Here is an 18957-nt window from a genome sequence, read left to right on the forward strand (position 1 = left end):
TAAAATCCAAAATGATTTTGCATTCATCATACAATCTTTACCATTAAAATAATTTCAAAATCCTTAAGATTTTCCTCTATTATACCTAGATATTCTGACATAAAAAGATTTATTCATTTGAAACATTTATTAATTCCAAAAAGTATATAATAGACACATATATACAAATTCTTGGGTATTAATTACATTTTATTGATGTAATACAAATATATGGGCTTTTCCATATGAAATTAAAGACTATTGCAACTAGTTTGTTATAGTATATTTGAGATGTACAGGTGATTGCAAGATAGTTGTATCTTTCATATTTTATATTTACATATTTAGTACATTGTTTTTATTTACACTACTAGGCATATACTACAGATAGAAATTGGTTATATGCACTGTACATTTAATATTGCATTTATGAAGAGGCAGCTTTAAGACTTCAATATAACATTACAGATCATGCTAAATTTATTGAATTGTTCCAATATCTTTTCTACATTAGTAAATCTTAAATGGAAGAATATTGATATTAGAGAGCAAATCAAAATTTTAACAAAGGGATGTTAAAGTGACAAAAATATTTTTCCATATAACAGCTGGTTGGGATAGCACTTTTCCTGAGTTACACAAATAAATCAATTTATTTGATTTATTTGGACACAATTCCAAGAAAAAAGAATAAGTATACAGAAAATATATCCTATGGCCAGAATATCAGCTGTCTTAAATACCCAATTTTTATAAAACAATACTGGACAGAGTCCCCCTTTGTTTTTGATGTACTCAATGTTGTTGTTTTTTCACAGCATGAAATATTATTCAGTTTTGAAGAGGAAGCAATAATGATCCTAACAAAGCCTGAAAATCAGATCAAATTGAATTAACATTTTTTTTCATTTCTCCAAATACATTTAGCACAGTAAAACAGATCAATTTTACATAAGAGAAATTCCTATGCAAATTATACAGTTTAAAAAGTACAAATCCATGTACTCTATATCTTATTTTCTTTTTAAATGATTTATACAATTTTCATTCTCACTGCATTTCTGCTGGTTTGTTTTTTTCCTTGAGGGTGGGGAAAGTTTATTTATTTTATTTGACCAAATCTGACAATTTAAAAATAATAATGCACTGAACTTTGAAGTATCCTTATGTTTAAAAATCATTTAACCCTTGTGGCTAAGAATCTCCTTTTACCTTACAAACTTGGGGGGGGAGGAATGGGGGGGGGGATTCCAAATCTTTTCCTACCGGTTCTATGAGAGAGCATTTTGTGCACGCGCAGCATTCAAAGACCGCCCTCCGTGTCAGCACCCTTGGTGAGCTGAGCTGTTTTTCGCTGCGCAAATCAGCTGAGCTAAAAAGCAAGGGAATATAGGACAGGGAATGATGGGGGCAGGAGGGCGGGCCCAACCAGAGGTGGTATTTGCCGGTTTTCTGAATTACTCAATTTCCACTACCGGTTCGCTCAAACAGGTCCGAACTGGCTGAATACCATCCGGAGGATCGGGGTGGGGATTCTGAAACACTAAATGTCATTTCCGTTATATAATTAAAGTCATGAATCTATTGGAATATATTGGCTGTGAATGATTTTGCATGGTATATTAGTAGATGGATGATAGGATTAGAATTAACACAGATATCTTAACAGAAAGGGGGTGGTGTAACTCCTCAATAACGTATTGATCTAGAAGCTCTCATAAACTGAATCCTCTTTGTGACTGTGCATATGTGTTACAATAATTACAGAACTACTCTGCTTTGTTCAATAAAAATAAATAAAACTGTTAATTTGAAGATGAGAAACTCCAATGGAACGGAATATGTTTCACTATTATGTAGCCCAACACAATCTGAACGCATAGCTAAACAATATCAGAAAGATAATATGGCAAATGCTCCACTGAACAAAATGTCTTTAAACAAGAAACTTTTAAAACATCTGTGCAGCCTATGAAAGGCCAGAAAAAATAGTGCTATTGTCTGTAATTATTATGTGTTTTGGCATCTATTCATTCAGAAAGGAAGTCAACATATACAACCACACTAAGGCATTCAAATAAAGACTTAAAGGCACATATGAAGAGCTCCTAATATTATCTTATTCCATTTATAGTTCAGATTGGTTTAGGACTTAGTGAAGATATGAGTGATAAAGAGGTTTTCATAGATCATATTTAGTAGATCTGGCATACTGGTATCATTGGTAATTTTGCAGCAATCTTTCCTCTATACAAAAATCATTGGTTCGGTCAAAGTGGAAACATTAACTGCTTGAGTCTGTTAAATTGGACCCTTCAAAAGATTAATAGTTGATGAATATTTTAGAAGGCCAAATCATTTATATTATTAACCAAGTCCTTTCACTGAATTCCTTCAATAGGTTGCTGCTAAACATACATGTTTTTATATAATTTGGCTCTTATCAAAAACTCTGCATGATGGTTGCGAGAGTGGGGCGTTGGTTCTTATACTGATACGCCCCTTCGCAACGCAGGTGGAGACAGCAGTCATGCATGGGTTAACTCAGTCAGTAACCAGTAGAACTGAGTCTACCAAAGTGATGTCATTGCCTCAGAGGAGTGTCTTCCCACTTTTGTGATGAAGAAGATAAGTAGACTGCTGTGCGTTAGTCGACTGCTTTCAATCCTCCAAAACTCCAGCCTAGCTCCAAAACTCTGTCCACAAATTAGGCCAGGAACCAAAGGGTAGGGATGACTGCTGTCTCCACCTGCCTCGAGAAGGGGCTTATCAGGTAGGAACCAACGCCCCATTCTCCAATGTTGGTGGAGACAGCGATCATGCATGGGGCGTACCAAAGCTGGCTGTGTCCCTGGGTGGGAATGAGACTGGGCTAGGAGCTTGAAGAAGGAAGAACCTATTGAAGCACCCGCCGTCCAAATGCCGCATCTGCTGATGCGTATCTGTCCACCTTATAATGGCGGATAAAGGAATTGGGGGTTGCCCTGGTGGCTGCCTTGCAGATCTCTTCCACTGAAGCCTGCCTTGCCCATGCTGCTGATGTAGCCGTGCTGCGTGTGGAATGCGCCATGATGTTGGATGGAGGTGTGAGGTGACTCGCCAGGTAAGTTATGGTTGACTGGATCCAGCGCCCAACCATAGATGGAGAAACCTTTAGACCCTTGTTTGTGGGGTGGAAAGACACAAAGAGTGTTTCGGTGCGCCAAAAGATGGCTGTCTTGACAATATAGATCTTAAGAGCATATCTTACGCATAACCTGTGTCATTTGCGTTCGAGACGGTGAGAAGGATTAGGGCAAAAGTTTGGTAGAACTTTCGGTAGAACTGGTCTCAGATATCATATCTGCCATGCCAGGCAAGTAAGAGCGGTGGCGGCGGGGAGGAGGGGAAATTTTCTCCTGGTGGAGGGGCTCTTCATCTGGAGAGATGCTCCTGCCACCCTCAGATTCATCCCCACGGCAGGCGAGATTGCTTCAGCCCCTGGCATCTTCAGGTTGAATGATGAATGCAGCAGGGAGAAGTCATCCTCCGAATCAGAGGATAGGTCAGGAGGAGGACTAGGCTGAGTAATGGCCACCGGAGATCTTCGTGCCAAAACAAAATGGCCACTGAGGCTACAGAGCCTATGGGCAGGGCGCCACAAGGTAGCCGAGGCCGCAGAATGAGGGTGTTGAAGGCCCTGCATAGAGGCTGCGGAGAGCAGCAGCGGCAAGCCGGTGGAGGCGGGAGCACTGAGGGACAGTGGCGGCATATAGCAGTGGCGGTGTTTCCTGGCAGCGGCAGCTCTTTTGCAGTTGCTGGCAGCTTTTGGCAGCGCTTGGAGGCGGCTGAGGGCTTGGCAGCACGAGGGAAAGGCCTGGAGGCCACCAGAGGCGGCAGCGCTGAGCGGAGCCTCCAACGGCCATTGCTGGGAGGCATTGCTTGCAGGAGAGCCTCTGAAATTGCTGGTAAGCTCAGGAGGCAGAAGCCTCGAAGAAGCCCTGGTGAGTCTCTTCAAGAAGCCCGGGGGCTAATTGAGAGAATTAGCTTTGAGGAGCTATCCACTAATTCTTCTCAATTTGGATGTAATTTAGGTGAAATTTAGAAAAAAATCCAATTAAAGGTAATTATAATATCTACAAAAGTTGAGGAGAAAACAGTTAGCACAGCCAATTCGGATCCAACTGAGTCTAAAAAAGCGGGAGGACACTCCTCTGAGGCGATGACATCACTTTGGTAGTCTCAGTTCTATTGGTTACTGACTGAGTTAACCCATGCATGACCGCTGTCTCCACCAACGTTGGAGAATGCATTTGAGACTTCATCAGTCCAATTTTCTAAACCTGATCAGCACACTGCAATTCCATGCTTATATTCTAACAGCTGAGGTATACCCACACTCATACCAAATCACATCATCAAGTGCCTCACCACATTATAAATTCAACATAAGGCAGTAGCACATCAAAATATATTCTTCATGGATAAAGTAAGATTTTCATTAGGAAAATATTGAAACTAAAAGATCTACATGCACAAAAAGGTTTTAAACCATTAGCTTAGTAATGCATTATTGCAAACCAAACTTATTTCCTATTCTATAGTCAATATGTTTTGGAAACTCTAAAGTCAAATAACATAGTAAACATTATCTGCGCACGGCTAAGTAAAACATCCGAGGATCTCATTTGACCACGCATGTGGCATTATTTTCAAGTTTTAAATATTGTGTTCCATAAAAATCTACTCCTGGATTTCATTGTGTAAACAAACTTTATATTAAAAGGACTTAAACCTCCTGTGTTTGAGAACAAAATAAGTGTGCAACCACCTCTACATGACCTTCTTCCCTAATTTATTTGTACTCATTTTCAATGCAAGACTGATTATTCTTATTAGCTTGCATGAACCTCAGACACCAAAAATGCTTCCATCAAAATGTTGAACATAATTGACTAGGAGTAAAACTGATGGAGACAACACAATCAGTCATTAGATCCCAATGAACATAACACACTTCATTCATTCGCATGGTAACTCAATTACCAAAGAAAAAGGGGACCATAATGAAAATAAAATTTAATTTTCTTTAATCAATGAACAAGAATATTTCTTTTTTAAGTACAACAAGATTTTCCCCAAGCCTGTACTCTCATTTCTTTGGTAATCCAATAGCTTCTTGCTCAACAGTAATATAGAAACTGTAGACAATTGTGTGCCAGCACAACCACAATATGTAAACTTGATATCACAATCAGAGCCACACTTTGTAAATTTTTTTTTTTATCTCTTGTAATGGTTCGGAGCATCTGCAAATGCAAACTTCAATCTGTAGGCTTCAGCAAGGAGAACGCTGATGTCTTCGTTTCCCCAGTGCATCGTAGGCAAATTCTGTAAAAAGATTAGTAGTTCCTTGTGGGAAGAAAAAGAGAGAAATAAATCAAAAGATATATTTAGTTAACTTCACTGGTTAGTTTTGCAGTATCAATCTAAAACTTCAAGATTGGATTCACCAAATTTGAGTTCTTTCTAGATAAAGTAAAGGTTCCCCTCACATATATGTGCTGGTCGTTGCCAACTCTAGGGGGTACTGCTCATCTCCGTTTCAAAGCCGAAGAGCCAGTGCTGTCCGAAGACATCTCTGTGGTCATGTGGCCAGCATGACTAAATGCCGAAGGTGCACGGAACACTGTTATCTTCCCATGAAAGGTGCTTTCAAACTGCTAGATTGGCAGAAGCTGGGACAAGGAATGGGAACTCACTCTGATAGGAAGCACTAGAGATTCAAATCACTGAACTGCTGACCTTTCTTATCAACAAGCTCAGCATCTTAGCCACTGAACCACCGAGTCCCTTTTTAGATATCTACACGTATATCTGTAAAAAGCACAACTAAAAGAGCATGTCATTTGTGATTCAAAATAAAATATCCTGACAACCAAAGAATTTGTGGCCACATAAATAAAGCAGGAGTTCAGAACAGAGGAAAGGGAGGCAAAATTCTATTTAGGTCTAGTTGAATGAGTAAAAAGAGAAACTCAAACTCATTGGTTAATGGCAAAAAGTGTTTCTTTAATGAACCCTCTCACACTCTAATCTTCCTGCACACCAAAATATTGCTATGTGTTAATTTCATATACAACTAGAGTTGATCTACAGAAACCTTCTCCTAATATATTGTCCAGTACTGTCCAGATAATATGGAATTATGGAATATGTACTCATTTAGCATTAATTAATAATAATTTAGGGTGAAAGTTGAAATACCCTTGAAGGATAGCAGGTTGGAAAGAGTACAATTTACAACATTATTATCTAACCTTTTATTTATCCAATATACTGTACATGAATAGTATATCTGTAAATATTTTTTCCAGCATAGCTGCAAAGTATAACAACACAAAGGATCTTTAAATATCAGTTATTTCTTCAAGCATGCTTGACAAGGAATGCTGTCTGATCAGTCCAGTTCAAAAATACTTGTGGTGCATCCCTAAATAAAATAATGTTTAAACCAGGCATACAAACACCATCAAATCTTTCTCTTGATGTCAAAAACTGCTCCAAAGATTACACTTAAGAACCAAAGATAGAAGTATGAAGAAAACCAACAGTTTGCCAACTTAAACAGCTAGATAATTCATGGTAGCTTAACTGTTGCTCACTATCTGCTTTCTCAAATGGCTAAGCACTTTATTTCTAAGAAAAAAAAATGTTCTTAGGAATAAGATACAACATAACCTGTAGTAATATTATCCAGACTTATTTTAAAACCTTCCTGCGCATGTGCGAAGGAACATGGCTGCCGAGTTCTTCGCTCCGGCGTCTACACGGGAAAAATAGCTAAAAGAAGGAGACTTCGCCCCCAGAAATCGTGCTGGAGAGAGATCAGGGCACGGGCGATTTCTCGGAGGGTCTGGTGCTGGCAGCAGATTGGAGAGACTTTGCTCTCCAGGGCTGCCTTTACGAAAAAACGCCGGCGCCGCTCGGAGGCGCCCGGAAGACGCCGCGGCCCAGCTGATTTGGACGCCGCGGCCCAGCTGATTGGAAAGGCATTGAAAACACCGCCCGGGCGCCGCTTGGAGGCTGGAGAGAAGATCAGGGCACGAACGATTGTCGGAGGCTTGCTGGCAGCGGACAGGAGAGATTTTGCTCTCCGAGGCTGCCTTTTGCCTTTGCGAAGAGCGCCGACGCCAAACGCCGTTCGGGGGTGCCCGGAAGACGCCGCGGCCCAGCTGAGTTGGAGAGGCGTTTAAAAACACTGCCCAGGGGCCGCTTGGAAGGCGTCGCGACCCACCTCGGCTAGAGACGCTGGGTAACTTCTGTTTGGAGTACTGTTTGGGGTTCGTTGTGACCTGGCTGACTTGAGAGAGCCTTGACTCTCCTCCTCTTGCTGGCTGAGAGAATCCCCCCCCCTCTTTGTTACTCTTTGCCTCGTCTGTGCTTTTGGTTGCTGTGGATTGTATTGGATTATCTATCGCCCCAGGGAGAAGGCGGTTAGCCTGAGACATCACTGGGAAAGAATGGGAGGCGGTCTTTATCTGCCGCTATTGCAACCCCATTCTTCTCCCCTCGGCTTGGCCTCCCCTGTCGGGACATTCGCCCCTCCATCGGGCTGTTGCCATCGCAGGGTCTTCTGCTGGCTGAGATTAGACTCCTCTTGGAATGCGGCCTTTGGACTTTTTGGACTATATTTTCATCTGTCCCTTTATCTGCATTTCCATCTGCCAAGGCCAATGTGGTCTGATGCCGCCTTGGACCTGCTACCACAGATAGCACCACTACTGGACGAGTGGGGGTACCTACAATATATAGAAGGCCCTCTCTATTCCTATTCCTTAACCATCTTGGACTCTTTTGGACCTTCCCAGAACTATTCGCACTTTAAATTAATTAACTTTTTGCGCAACCCATAATTTCTTTCTTTTCTTTCATCTTTTTCTTCTTTCTTTGTATGGGTTATGCATGAGGTATGCTTGAGATGAATGAATGTCCCACTTTTTATGATTATATTGTTGTAATTTTGTGTTTTTAACTTTTTACGTGGGGATTGTTTGGGAGAGTGTATGAGTATGCGTGATTCGGAGGACCTGCCGGGAGTTGCGGGGGCCACGGGGGTGGGTGAGGGGACCAGAGACACGGGAGAGGGTCGGGGTATTGCGGTCGTAACAGGGAGAGGCAGATACGGCGGGGACTTTAGGGCAGGCCATTACCGGGGAAGGAGGGTTCGCTACATTACAGAGATCCCTCCTTCCGGCCCTACGAGTCCCACTCCAAGACCAGATGGCGCAAGTAGTCAGGACCCTGGTCTCAGGCTGTTGTCGCTAAATGCCAGGTCTGTCGTACATAAAGCTCCTCTCGTCCGGGACTTAATTGAAGATGAGAGGGCAGACCTGGCATGTATTACTGAGACCTGGCTGGGCCCAGAGGGAGGAGTCCCCCTTGTAGAGCTGTGCCCAGAAGGATTTCAGGTGCTGCATCAGCCGAGGGCTCAGAGAAGGGGTGGGGGTGTGGCCGCTGTTATCCGGGAGTCGTTAGTTCCTCGTAGGGTCCCTGCTCCGGAGATTGTCGGGTGTGAGTCTTTGCTGTTAAAGTTGGACCTCAAGGGTCAAGTGGGTCTGCTGCTAACGTACCTGCCTCCCAACAGCGTTGCAGCAGCCCTCCCCTCGCTCCTCGAGTCGGTAGCCGAGCTGGCAATTGAGTTCCCTAGGTTGATGGTCCTGGGGGACTTTAATTTGCCGTCGCTCGGTGAAAACTCTGATGGGGCGCAGGAGTTCATGGCTTCCATGACAGCCATGGGCTTGACCCAAGTAATTCGAGGCCCAACCCATTCAGCGGGACACATGCTTGACCTCGTATTTCTCTCGGAGCAGTGGATGTGTGATCTTGGTCTGAGGGGGAGTGACATCATACCCCTGTCGTGGTCAGACCATTGCCTACTGAGGCTCGACTTCCGGAGGCCAAACCCCCACTGTAGGGAGGAGGAACCGACCAGGTGGTTCCGCCCCAGGCGTCTTATGGAACCTTCAAGGTTCCAGACAGAGCTTGGGGTTATTCCTGACACTTTCGCCCACAGTCCGGTGGAGACTCTGGCCGCTGCGTGGCACTCGGCAGCGTCGGAGGCCCTCGACCGGATTGCGCCACTGCGGCTCCTCTGAGGCGGCGGATCCCGGAGACCCCCTTGGTTTACCGAGGAACTCCGGGAGATGAAGCGCCGGAGGAGATGCCTAGAGCACCGTTGGAGGTCCGATAAGTCCGAATCGAACCGAGCAATGGTAACCACCTGCACCAGGGAGTACACCAGGGCACTTAGGGCAGCAAAAAGATCGCACATAGCCACCCTGATAGCATCCGCTGAGTCCCGTCCAGCCGCCCTGTTCAGGATAACCCGCTCCCTATTGAACAAAAGGGAGGCGGGGGAACCCTTGCAGGGCAGAGCTGAAGAGTATGCCCAATTCTTAGCGGACAAAATTGCTCGGTTTCGGTCGGACTTGGACTCCACCCCCGCAGTTCCAGCCGAGGCGCAGAGGGATCAAGTAGAACAACACTGGGTTGAGTTTCAGGACGTTACCCCCAGGGATGTGGACAAGGCCATGAGAGCTGTAAGTACCTCCACCTGTGTTCTGGATCCGTGTCCTTCATGGCTGGTTACTAACTGCAGTGAGGTGACACGAGGCTGGATCCAGGCGGTTGTAACCGCCTCCCTTCGGGAGGGGAACTTCCCCGCCGCACTGAAAGCGGCGGTGGTGAGACCCCTCCTGAAGAAACCAACCTTGGATCCAGCTGTTCTCAACAGCTATCGTCCTGTCTCCAACCTTCCCTTCCTGGGGAAGGTTGTTGAGAAGGTGGTGGCCTTCCAGCTCCAGCGGTCCTTGGAGGAAGCAAACTACCTAGACCCCTTCCAGTCGGGCTTCAGGCCCGGTTACAGCACAGAAACCGCTTTGGTCGCATTGGTGGATGATCTTTGGAGAGCCAGAGATGAAGGACACTCCTCCATCCTGGTCCTCCTTGACCTCTCGGCGGCTTTCGATACCATCGACCATGGTATCCTTCTGCGACGACTGCGGGAGGTGGGAGTGGGAGGCACCGTGTTACGGTGGTTCTCCTCCTACCTCTCGGACAGGTCGCAGTCGGTGTTAGTGGGAGGGCAGAGATCGTCCCCAAGGCCCCTAAACTATGGGGTGCCGCAGGGTTCGGTCTTGTCCCCCCTACTATTTAACATCTACATGAAACCGCTGGGAGAGATCATCCGTAGGCACGGGATTAGATACCATCAATACGCGGACGATACTCAATTGTATCTGTCCGCCCCGTGCCAAATCAATGAAGCGGTTGACGTGATGTGCCGGGGTCTTGAGGCCGTCATGGACTGGATGAGGGTTAACAAGCTTGTGCTCAACCCAGAAAAGACCGAGTGGCTGTTGTGTTTTCCTCCCAAAGATTTGGCCAATATTCCAACACTCAGGCTGGGGGGTCAAATTTTACACCCCTCAGAGAGGGTCCGCAACTTGGGAGTCCTCCTGGACCCACAGCTGTCATTCGACCACCATTTAACGGCTGTGACCAGGGGGGCATTCGCCCAGGTACGCCTGGTGCGCCAGTTGCGACCCTACCTGAATCGGGAGGCTCTCACAACAGTCACTCGGGCCCTTGTGACCTCTAGGCTGGAATACTGCAATGTGCTCTACATGGGGCTGCCCTTGAGGAGCATCCGGCGACTTCAGCTAGTGCAGAACGCAGCCGCGCGAGTGATTGTGGGTGCACCTCGATTCACCCGCATTACACCTATCCTCCGCGAGCTGCGCTGGCTACCTGTCGATCTCCGGATGCGCTTCAAGGTGCTACTAATCACCCATAAAGCCCTACATGGCAGTGGATCTGGATACTTGAGAGACCGCCTTCTGCCAATTACCTCCCTACGACCTATAAGATCACACAGACTAGGCCTCCTCCGCATCCCATCGGCCAGCCAGTGTCGGCTGGCAACTACAAGGAGGAGGGCCTTCTCAGCAGTAGCCCCGACCCTTTGGAACGAGCTCCCCGTGGAGATTCGTACCCTCTCCACCGTCCCAGCCTTCCGCACAGCCTTGAAGAACTGGCTCGCCCGTCAGGCCTGGGGATAAGGATTCCTACCCCGCCCGAATGATGAATGCATGTTGTTTGCTATTTTATTATATGTTGTAATCTTAACGTTGTATTTTCCCCTCCCTGGTTTTTTGTGAGCCGCCCTGAGTCCCCTTAGGGAAAAGGGCGGCCTATAAATGTTAATAAAACCAAACCAAAACCAAAACCATGAAAAGCATTCATAAAATGAATTCTCTTAAGACTAAGCCAGCTGTTAATAGATAGATATCTTAATATTGACATGGAGTAGCTGTAAAAGAAAAGAAATGTGTGTCAGCTTTATGTAAAAGTAGAATGTTAAACCAAAGTTTGAAGTAATGCCAATAAAACTATGCTATTGACATATATGCAGATAGGTATCTCTCTGAAACGAATGGGAAAGTATCATCTCTACTCTCATTGCACACAAGCCAACACATTACAGGAGAACAAAAGTAGGAATTTGCCTGGTTAGATTACCTTTTTCTCTCTGATAGGTGGAAATGATGGTGCTAGCCAAAACACTAATGAACACCAGTAGATTCTGAAAGATTCAGAATAATGACCTTCGCTAGTGTTTTTGATAGATTCAAGGCCAGTTCCTACAGTGCACAGAGGGTGAAGAATAAATCTCTCTTGGGATGGAGGAACAGATCTAAATCTGAATTTATAACCTTCCTTGCTAGCTTCTCCATTGACTTTCTGGAAATAGAGCAGAGACAGATTGGAATGGCCAAAACACATGACTGCAGAACTCCCGACCACCAGTCATAAATGCGAAGAAGTTTCCGAGCATATAAAATGGCGGCCATGTGACCAGGGAGAAGATGGTGTGACTTTTGTTTTGTGTCAATTCTATATATTAAAAATTGGTATATATTTTATGGAAGTTTTATTTCTTCCTTTATTCTCTCTCACACAAGCCCACACATGTGGTGAAGAAATCAAATTTTGTGTGCCGCACTGTATTGTATTTATCAAACAATCCACAGATTTCATAAAAAATATTTTCATTCTTGTATACTAAACTCATGCTGCCTTTAAAAATGTTATTACCCTTTAGAACAATTCTATATTCTGACCTGGATTTGTGCAGTATTTATTTTTATGTCCATCTTCCTCTATGCTACCTTTGACAAGGTTCCCAGAATAATTCTAAACATCCAATGAATCAGTAAAAACAGAGGTTTATAGACGGTTTCTTTGAAAATTATGTTAAAAGTTGGGGAGGAAAAATCCTAGCCAAAATCTGGATGACCTAGCACCAAAAATAGAAAAATAAGTGATAGTTATATTTGACTCAACTGTCAACTTTTACAATTGGTCAACTAGGACTGACAGCTCCCAAGAAGATGAAACCAAGAAGATGACATTTTGACAGAGCAAATTTCCATTAAACTTTCAGCCAAAACAAGTGACTGCCTAAAGAGGCAGAAAGAAAAGCTAACAAATGAAAGGAATATTATTCACCATGTTAATATTTCAAAAGGAATACAATACTATAGATTTTCAAAGTGGTGCAAGCTGGGCTGGAGTTAATTAACATTTCTATTTATTTTTTTAATTCTATGCATGGGACTTGTGAGAAAATTTTTACAAAGTTGACATTTGAGGCTGGTACTTTTATTTGGAGCAGGTCAGTTTTTCATATAATTAAGTTCTTAATTAGAAAAATCTAAAAAAAAAGGTAATGAAAGTCTGAGCAAAAAGCCAAGGAAAGTATTTACAGCCCTAAAAGTGTCTGACTTTACCCTTGACTTTCAGTTCAGTAAAACGGAGGTCAGAAATAATAATGCCCTAGAGGGATGGGGTGGGGGAATTATTTGGGTCAATTATTTGATCTGGTGAAGCAAACAATAAATAACTGTAAAGCTCGCAATTCCTATATGAGTTAAGCAGCCAGCTGGATTCTCCTGCTAAAGTAGACATTATTAAATATATATATATCTATATAGACTAATTGAAACAAAAGACTCAAGAGCAAGTCTTTTAATTTAAATAATTGGTGAAGAGAATATCAAGGATGTGTCAATAAAATTGAATACTGACATTCATTGGTACAACAGTTCTCTAAAAAGGGGGCATATAATAACAAAGGCTGAATAAAAATTGATTTGGCATTAAAAGAGAAAGATTTTGATGCAAAATGTGTAGAATATAGGAAAGGAAAAATGTGATGCCTATTTATAAAAATGAATTAGATTACTTAAAGGTAAAGGTTCTCCTCGCACATATGTGCTAGTCATTCCCGACTCTAGGGGATGGTGCTCCTCTCCATTTCAAAGCCAAAGAGCCAGCGCTATCTGAAGACGTCTCCGTGGTCTTGTGGCCGGCATGACTAAATGGCGAAGGCGTACATAATACTGTTACCTTCTCACCAAAGGTGGTTCCTATTTTTCTACTTGCATTTTTACATGCTTTTGAACTGTTAGTTTGGCAGAAGCTGGGAGAAGTAACGGGAACTCACTCCATTACCTCGGCACTAGGGATTCGAACCGCCAAACTGCTGTCCTTTCTGATCGACAAGCTCAGCGTCTTAGCCACTGAACCATCGTGTCCCTTTGATATTACTTACGTAAGTACAAATAAAGTAAATGTAGCACCCTGGCTTTTAACCGAATTGTAAAACCCAGCTCTAGAAAGCAGAATGCCATTTATAACAAGGAATTGTACCTAAGCTGTTTACATCAGGTGGCAAAACAAGACATATTTACATTGATTATTTTCCATCTTGCTGTTGCAGTGCAACAGTTTAGCTGCATTTAGTGAGTCATTAAGAGAATAGATACAATTTTTTTTAAAGAAAAAAATAGTAAATCCTCTTTCTTCTGTCAATTTGTCTGGAAAAAAAAAACAAGCATGTGTCATTTTATTCCATATTATTCATTTTATACCGCAAGGGTTCCCTCTCTCTTTTGAGGGGAGGGAGGGTGAAGGTTGATTTGCTCCCATCAGCAGTTTTGATTGAATTTGCTGCATTCAGGGTGTCTGTGATTTTCATTTTTATTTTCACTAGAGGCTACAAAATGATAAAGTCAGTAATTGGCATTGTTATTCAGATTCAACTGCAGAAAAAAACCACAAAAAGAAAACAATTTTCTTTAGAGCAAGGCCTCTCCAGTGGCAGCTATGAATTACCAAAAAGAAAAAGAAAAGAATCACTGCTAAGACATTTACTTTGGATAGCTTAGGTCACCTAAACTGCAACTGTCAGAAAATCCTTTAGAAAATGGAAAAATATCTACCATTTGAAATGGAGCAATTCTTTGGTGATCATTATTAAAACAACTAAAAATAATTTAAGTCGGGGGGGGGGGAGTTATTCTGAAATTCACAAATGGATCATAGATCTGACTATGAACATGACCTAGAATACAAACATGACCTAGAAATTAATTAGAATGTACTTAGAGTTAATAAGAGTGGGAAGGGACCTTAAAGATATTCTAGTCCAATTCTCTGCTCCAGCAGGAGACCATATGCCACTCCAAACGAATGGTTGTCCAATTTCTCCTTGAAACACCTCCAGTGATGAAGCACCCACAACTTCTGGAGGCAAGTTGTTCCACTGATTGTTCTTACTGTCAGGAAATTTCTCCTTAGTTCTAGGTTGGTTCTCTCTTTGATAAACTTTACTTCTTGTACTGCCCTCAGGTGCTCTTGAAAATAGGTTGACCCCCCCCTCTTCTCTGTGACAGCCCCTCAAATATTGGAACATCGCTATCATGTCAACCCCAGTCCTTCTCTTTCTTAGACTAGGCATATTATCCAGTTCCTGCAACTGTTCATCATATGATTTAATCTCCAGTCTTCTAATTATCTTTGTTGCTCTTCTCTGCACTCTTTCTAGAGTCTCAAATCCTTTATTGTATCATGGACAGAGTATTCCAGTGCCGTATAAAGCAAGTGTTACTATCTAATACCTAGAACTGCATTGACTTTTTTGGCAGCTGCAGCAGACTGCTGGTTCATGTTTAAGAGGTTGTTCATTAGGACATCTGGATCCCTCTCAGAGTTGCTGCTGTGCAGATTCCACAGTGGGGACAATGCAGTACTTCCACAATATGGAATGTGCCAGGACTACTTATTAGATTTCAAGCCACACACAATGAACGATACGTTCCTTACTTCAAAGATTCAGCTTTGAAAATGCAACCTTTAAAAGTCAAATTAGAACAGCCGAGTCATAATTTCTTTGTAGCATTTTAAGGAACTCATGCTTCCAGAGAACTTTTAGGCACACAGCAAAATTTATTAAATCTGCCTATACTGTATTTTGGGTAGTTAATATGTTTTAACCCTTCTTAAAAGCATCAACTTAAGAAAAAAGGCAAAAAGATGAGAAACAATACATTAAATGATTCATTCCATTTATTGCACAAATCTTATATACAGTGGAACCTCGGGTCACAAACGCTTCTTGACCACGACGAAATTGGGCGCCGACTAAAAAATCTGCTAAACGTTTCACTCTGTTCACAAACACATCCTTGAGTGGCGATCAATCAGAGCCACAGCAATTTCCCCTTCCACTCCTTTTGCATGCGCAGTCAGTCTTGCTTCCAGTCACAATCAAATCAGGCGCCGACCGAAATCCTGGAATGGATTATGGTTGTGACTGGAGGTTCTACTGTATATGTGCATCTTCTGGACGGGACAATACAGTGTGTGCAATCTAAGAAATATCCTATGGACATGGGATTTTGAATCTATTATCTGATCATTCGAAAGTATACAGACTAGGCTTAAAATAACAAACAACTCTTCAACTTGTGCTTTAAAAAAAAAAAAGATATGAATGAATTCCTTCAGGATTGCCAGAGGCCAACAACTAAAAAAAACCAACTAGAACTTCAGACAGGAATACAGTACACAGGGATTCCAAAAGTAACATAAAAGAAGTATTTACACACTACAACTGCAGAGGGAAGTGGATTGTCAGTTTTACAGGTACCCTCATGTCATCTGTTGATTCACTTTACAAGCTGCCCTTTTACATGTAGCCAATTTAGCTACAATATAGATAGTAGACTATCTTACCAAAGGTTTTTTAAAAAAAGTTAGAAGGAATTCTATTCTTGGTGGCTGGACAGTTTTTTTAAAAGAGCGCAAACGTGCAAACCAGAGTCTGGCATTTCCTGTGTCAGATGAGGAGAGTACATCTTTCTCCTTCTGTCCTGGCCACTTTTTACAGAGACCCGATTGAGAGCGTTTTAACAAACAGCATCACAGTTTGGTTTGGTGGCAGCAGTTCCTCAGATAGAAAGTCCATACAGAGAGTGGTAAGGACAGCTGAGAAGATTATAGGAAGCTCGCTTCCTGTTATTCAGGATACTGTTTATAAGCGCTATGTGCTTAGAACTCAAAGCATTGTTAGAGACCCTACACACCCACTTTATGGTTTGTTTCTCTTGCTCCGCTCTGGGAGAAGGTTTTGAAGTATTTCTAGCAGGACTACCAGATTCTGTAAAAGCTTTGTTCCCTATGCCATCTGTTTGGTAAACTCGCAAGATTCATTTTTCTCACTATGTACAGTACATCCGAACTAGACTGTGATGTTTCTCTGTGATATGCGGATATATGCATAATTTTGTATTTATTTATTTAGTCATGTTTATGTAGTGGAGGTGATGAGTCTTTGTGAGCTATATGCAATGAAATTTCATTTTAATGTATGCTGATTAGTGTACATTCAAAGTGACAATAAAGTTATTATAAGTCCAAAGAGCCTTAAAAGTTTTGAACGGTTGAATTTTCAATATTTCTGCATAAATATGACTTAAAATGAGATGTTTGCCACACGTATTAAAACTAGCCAAAGAGAACCTAATTAAAGAAGTTGAAATTATCCTTGTTCATTTGCTTATTAAGAAAAATGAGCCAAAGCTTTGTATTTGTATTTAGCAAAAGTATTCAAACTTCTATGACTATCTGTGTTCACTTGAGAGACCGCCTGCTGCCAATTACCTCCCAAAGACCCATTAGATCACACAGGACTGGCCTTCTCCGGGTTCCGTCTACCAGCCAATGCCACCTGGCTACTACCCGGGGGAGGGCCTTCTCTGTGGCAGCTCCGGCCCTCTGGAACGAACTCCCCACAGGGATTCGGACCCTCACCTCTCTCCAGGCCTTCCGAAAAGCCGTCAAAACCTGGCTTTGCCGGCAGGCCTGGGGTTGATGAGTTCCCCTCCCCTCTCGACTTGTGTGGTTCTGTGATTCTTGGCTATTTTAATTACTTGTATTCTGTTCTATGTTCCCCTTTTCCCCTTTTGAGTTGTTCGCCGCCCTGAGTCCCTCCCGGAGAAGGGCAGCATACAAATAATAAAATTCAATTCAATTCAATTCAAGTTTATCAGAGAATGCTGAACATCAGTAGTATGTAGCTTTGGATCAAGCATGTAGGTTGAATTAAGTCATATTTATGCAAAAAGATTGAAAATTCAAAAGGGATCACAAACTTTTAAGCACCGCAGAATTTATATGAACTTAATAAATGTCATGTATAGCAAGGCATCCTGACCTCTGAAGGGATATTCATGTTCCTCCGAAGGGATTAAGAGAAATAATTCTGCCTGCCAAGGGCATATGGGAAGCATTATCTTAAGAGAAGGCTCTGTGATGGTAAGGAATTCCAAAGTTAAGTATTTATCTTGCTGCAAATATAAATTTAGTCCACAGGAACAAATGTCAGATCATTTTATCATTCAAGGTTCAGGATTTGCTGAGTAGCTTGAAAAAAAGCTCATGGAGACTGGCAAAAGCTCTGAGAAGAGGCTTTAAACTGGCAGTTTAACCCAAATAATTCTTTTTTTTTCCAGAGCGAATAAAACTTGTCACCTACTGAAATGGTGACAAACGGATGGAAGACATTTTGCATGAGTTATTATTATGTAAATTATTCAGGTATATGAGATCTGCTTATATTCTGTCCCTAATATGCAAATTAATGTCCTCATATAAATATGAGTCAGTTGCCAAGGGTCTGAATTTTGATCACATGACCATGGGGATGATTTAACGGTCGTAAGTGTGAAAAATGTTCATAAGTCACTTTTTCACTGCCATTGTAACTTCAAACAGTCATTAAATGAATTGTTGTAAGTCAAGGACTACCTGTATTTGAATTTTACTTGGTGTTGCATTTTTTTTTTTAAAAAAAACTCTTTGCTGCCCATGACTGAATAAACAGTATTTTATCATTTCAGGTACTTTAATCAAAGCATCTCAAGAGAAATTTTACCCATTTTTGCCCTCAGTAGTTTAGTTTTATTTCATTTTTGTCTTAAAGATTTCCCCCACCAAGACAATCCCAGAGGACATCTCCAGTGGTGGGCTGCAATTTTTTTAACAACTGGCTCCCTGCCCTAATGACTGGCTGGCTGGGCGTAGCTAGGTGGAACTTGAATAACTTAACTGGTTCTCTGGCTGGGTAGGCGTGGCCATGTAACTGGGTGGGTGATGTCACTCATCACACCCAGCCCCACCTCCCGGCTACTCGCCTCAAAAGCAGAAGTAGGATTCAGCTGGTTGGGAGTAATCCCACCACTGGCTGGCCCCACCCATTTTACAGCCTGTTTTTTGGCTGTTTTGGGGCCATCTTCAGCCATTATTTAGGCTGTTTTTGGCCCCCAAAATGGCCCAAAACAGGCCAAAAAATAGCTCAGAAAATGAGTGGGGGCAGGGCCAGCCAATGGTGGGATTTGCTGGTTTGCCAAACTGCGCAAAATCTTAACTACTGGTTCACTTGAACCAGTGGGATCCAGCAGCAGCCCACTTCTGGATATCTCCATTCGTTATGTAGCACATCTCCTGGAGTGGATGAAATCATAAATAAGCAAATGTTTGAATAAAGTTAGGTTGGTTAAAATGAAATCAAGCAGGGTAGGACAGTGGTTC

At 42.5% G+C, this 18957-nt stretch overlaps 1 protein-coding gene across 1 annotated transcript in view; it reads right to left on the bottom strand.

Annotated features, from left to right (window-relative positions):
• Positions 1–3765: 3765 nt before the first annotated feature.
• Positions 3766–18957, bottom strand: part of TBC1D22A (TBC1 domain family member 22A) — a 130628-nt gene continuing 115436 nt past the window's right edge. The window contains exon 13 of the mRNA XM_087722167.1: positions 3766–5370. Coding sequence (XP_087578293.1) covers positions 5242–5370 — 129 coding nt within the window. The 3' untranslated portion in view covers positions 3766–5241. The remainder of the gene's footprint in view (positions 5371–18957) is intronic.

Source organism: Thamnophis sirtalis, unplaced genomic scaffold, assembly GCF_051295495.1.
Source record: "Thamnophis sirtalis isolate CommonGarterSnake01/CBP01778 unplaced genomic scaffold, rThaSir2_p1.2 scaffold_9, whole genome shotgun sequence".
NCBI classification, from domain to species: Eukaryota; Metazoa; Chordata; class Lepidosauria; order Squamata; family Natricidae; genus Thamnophis; species Thamnophis sirtalis.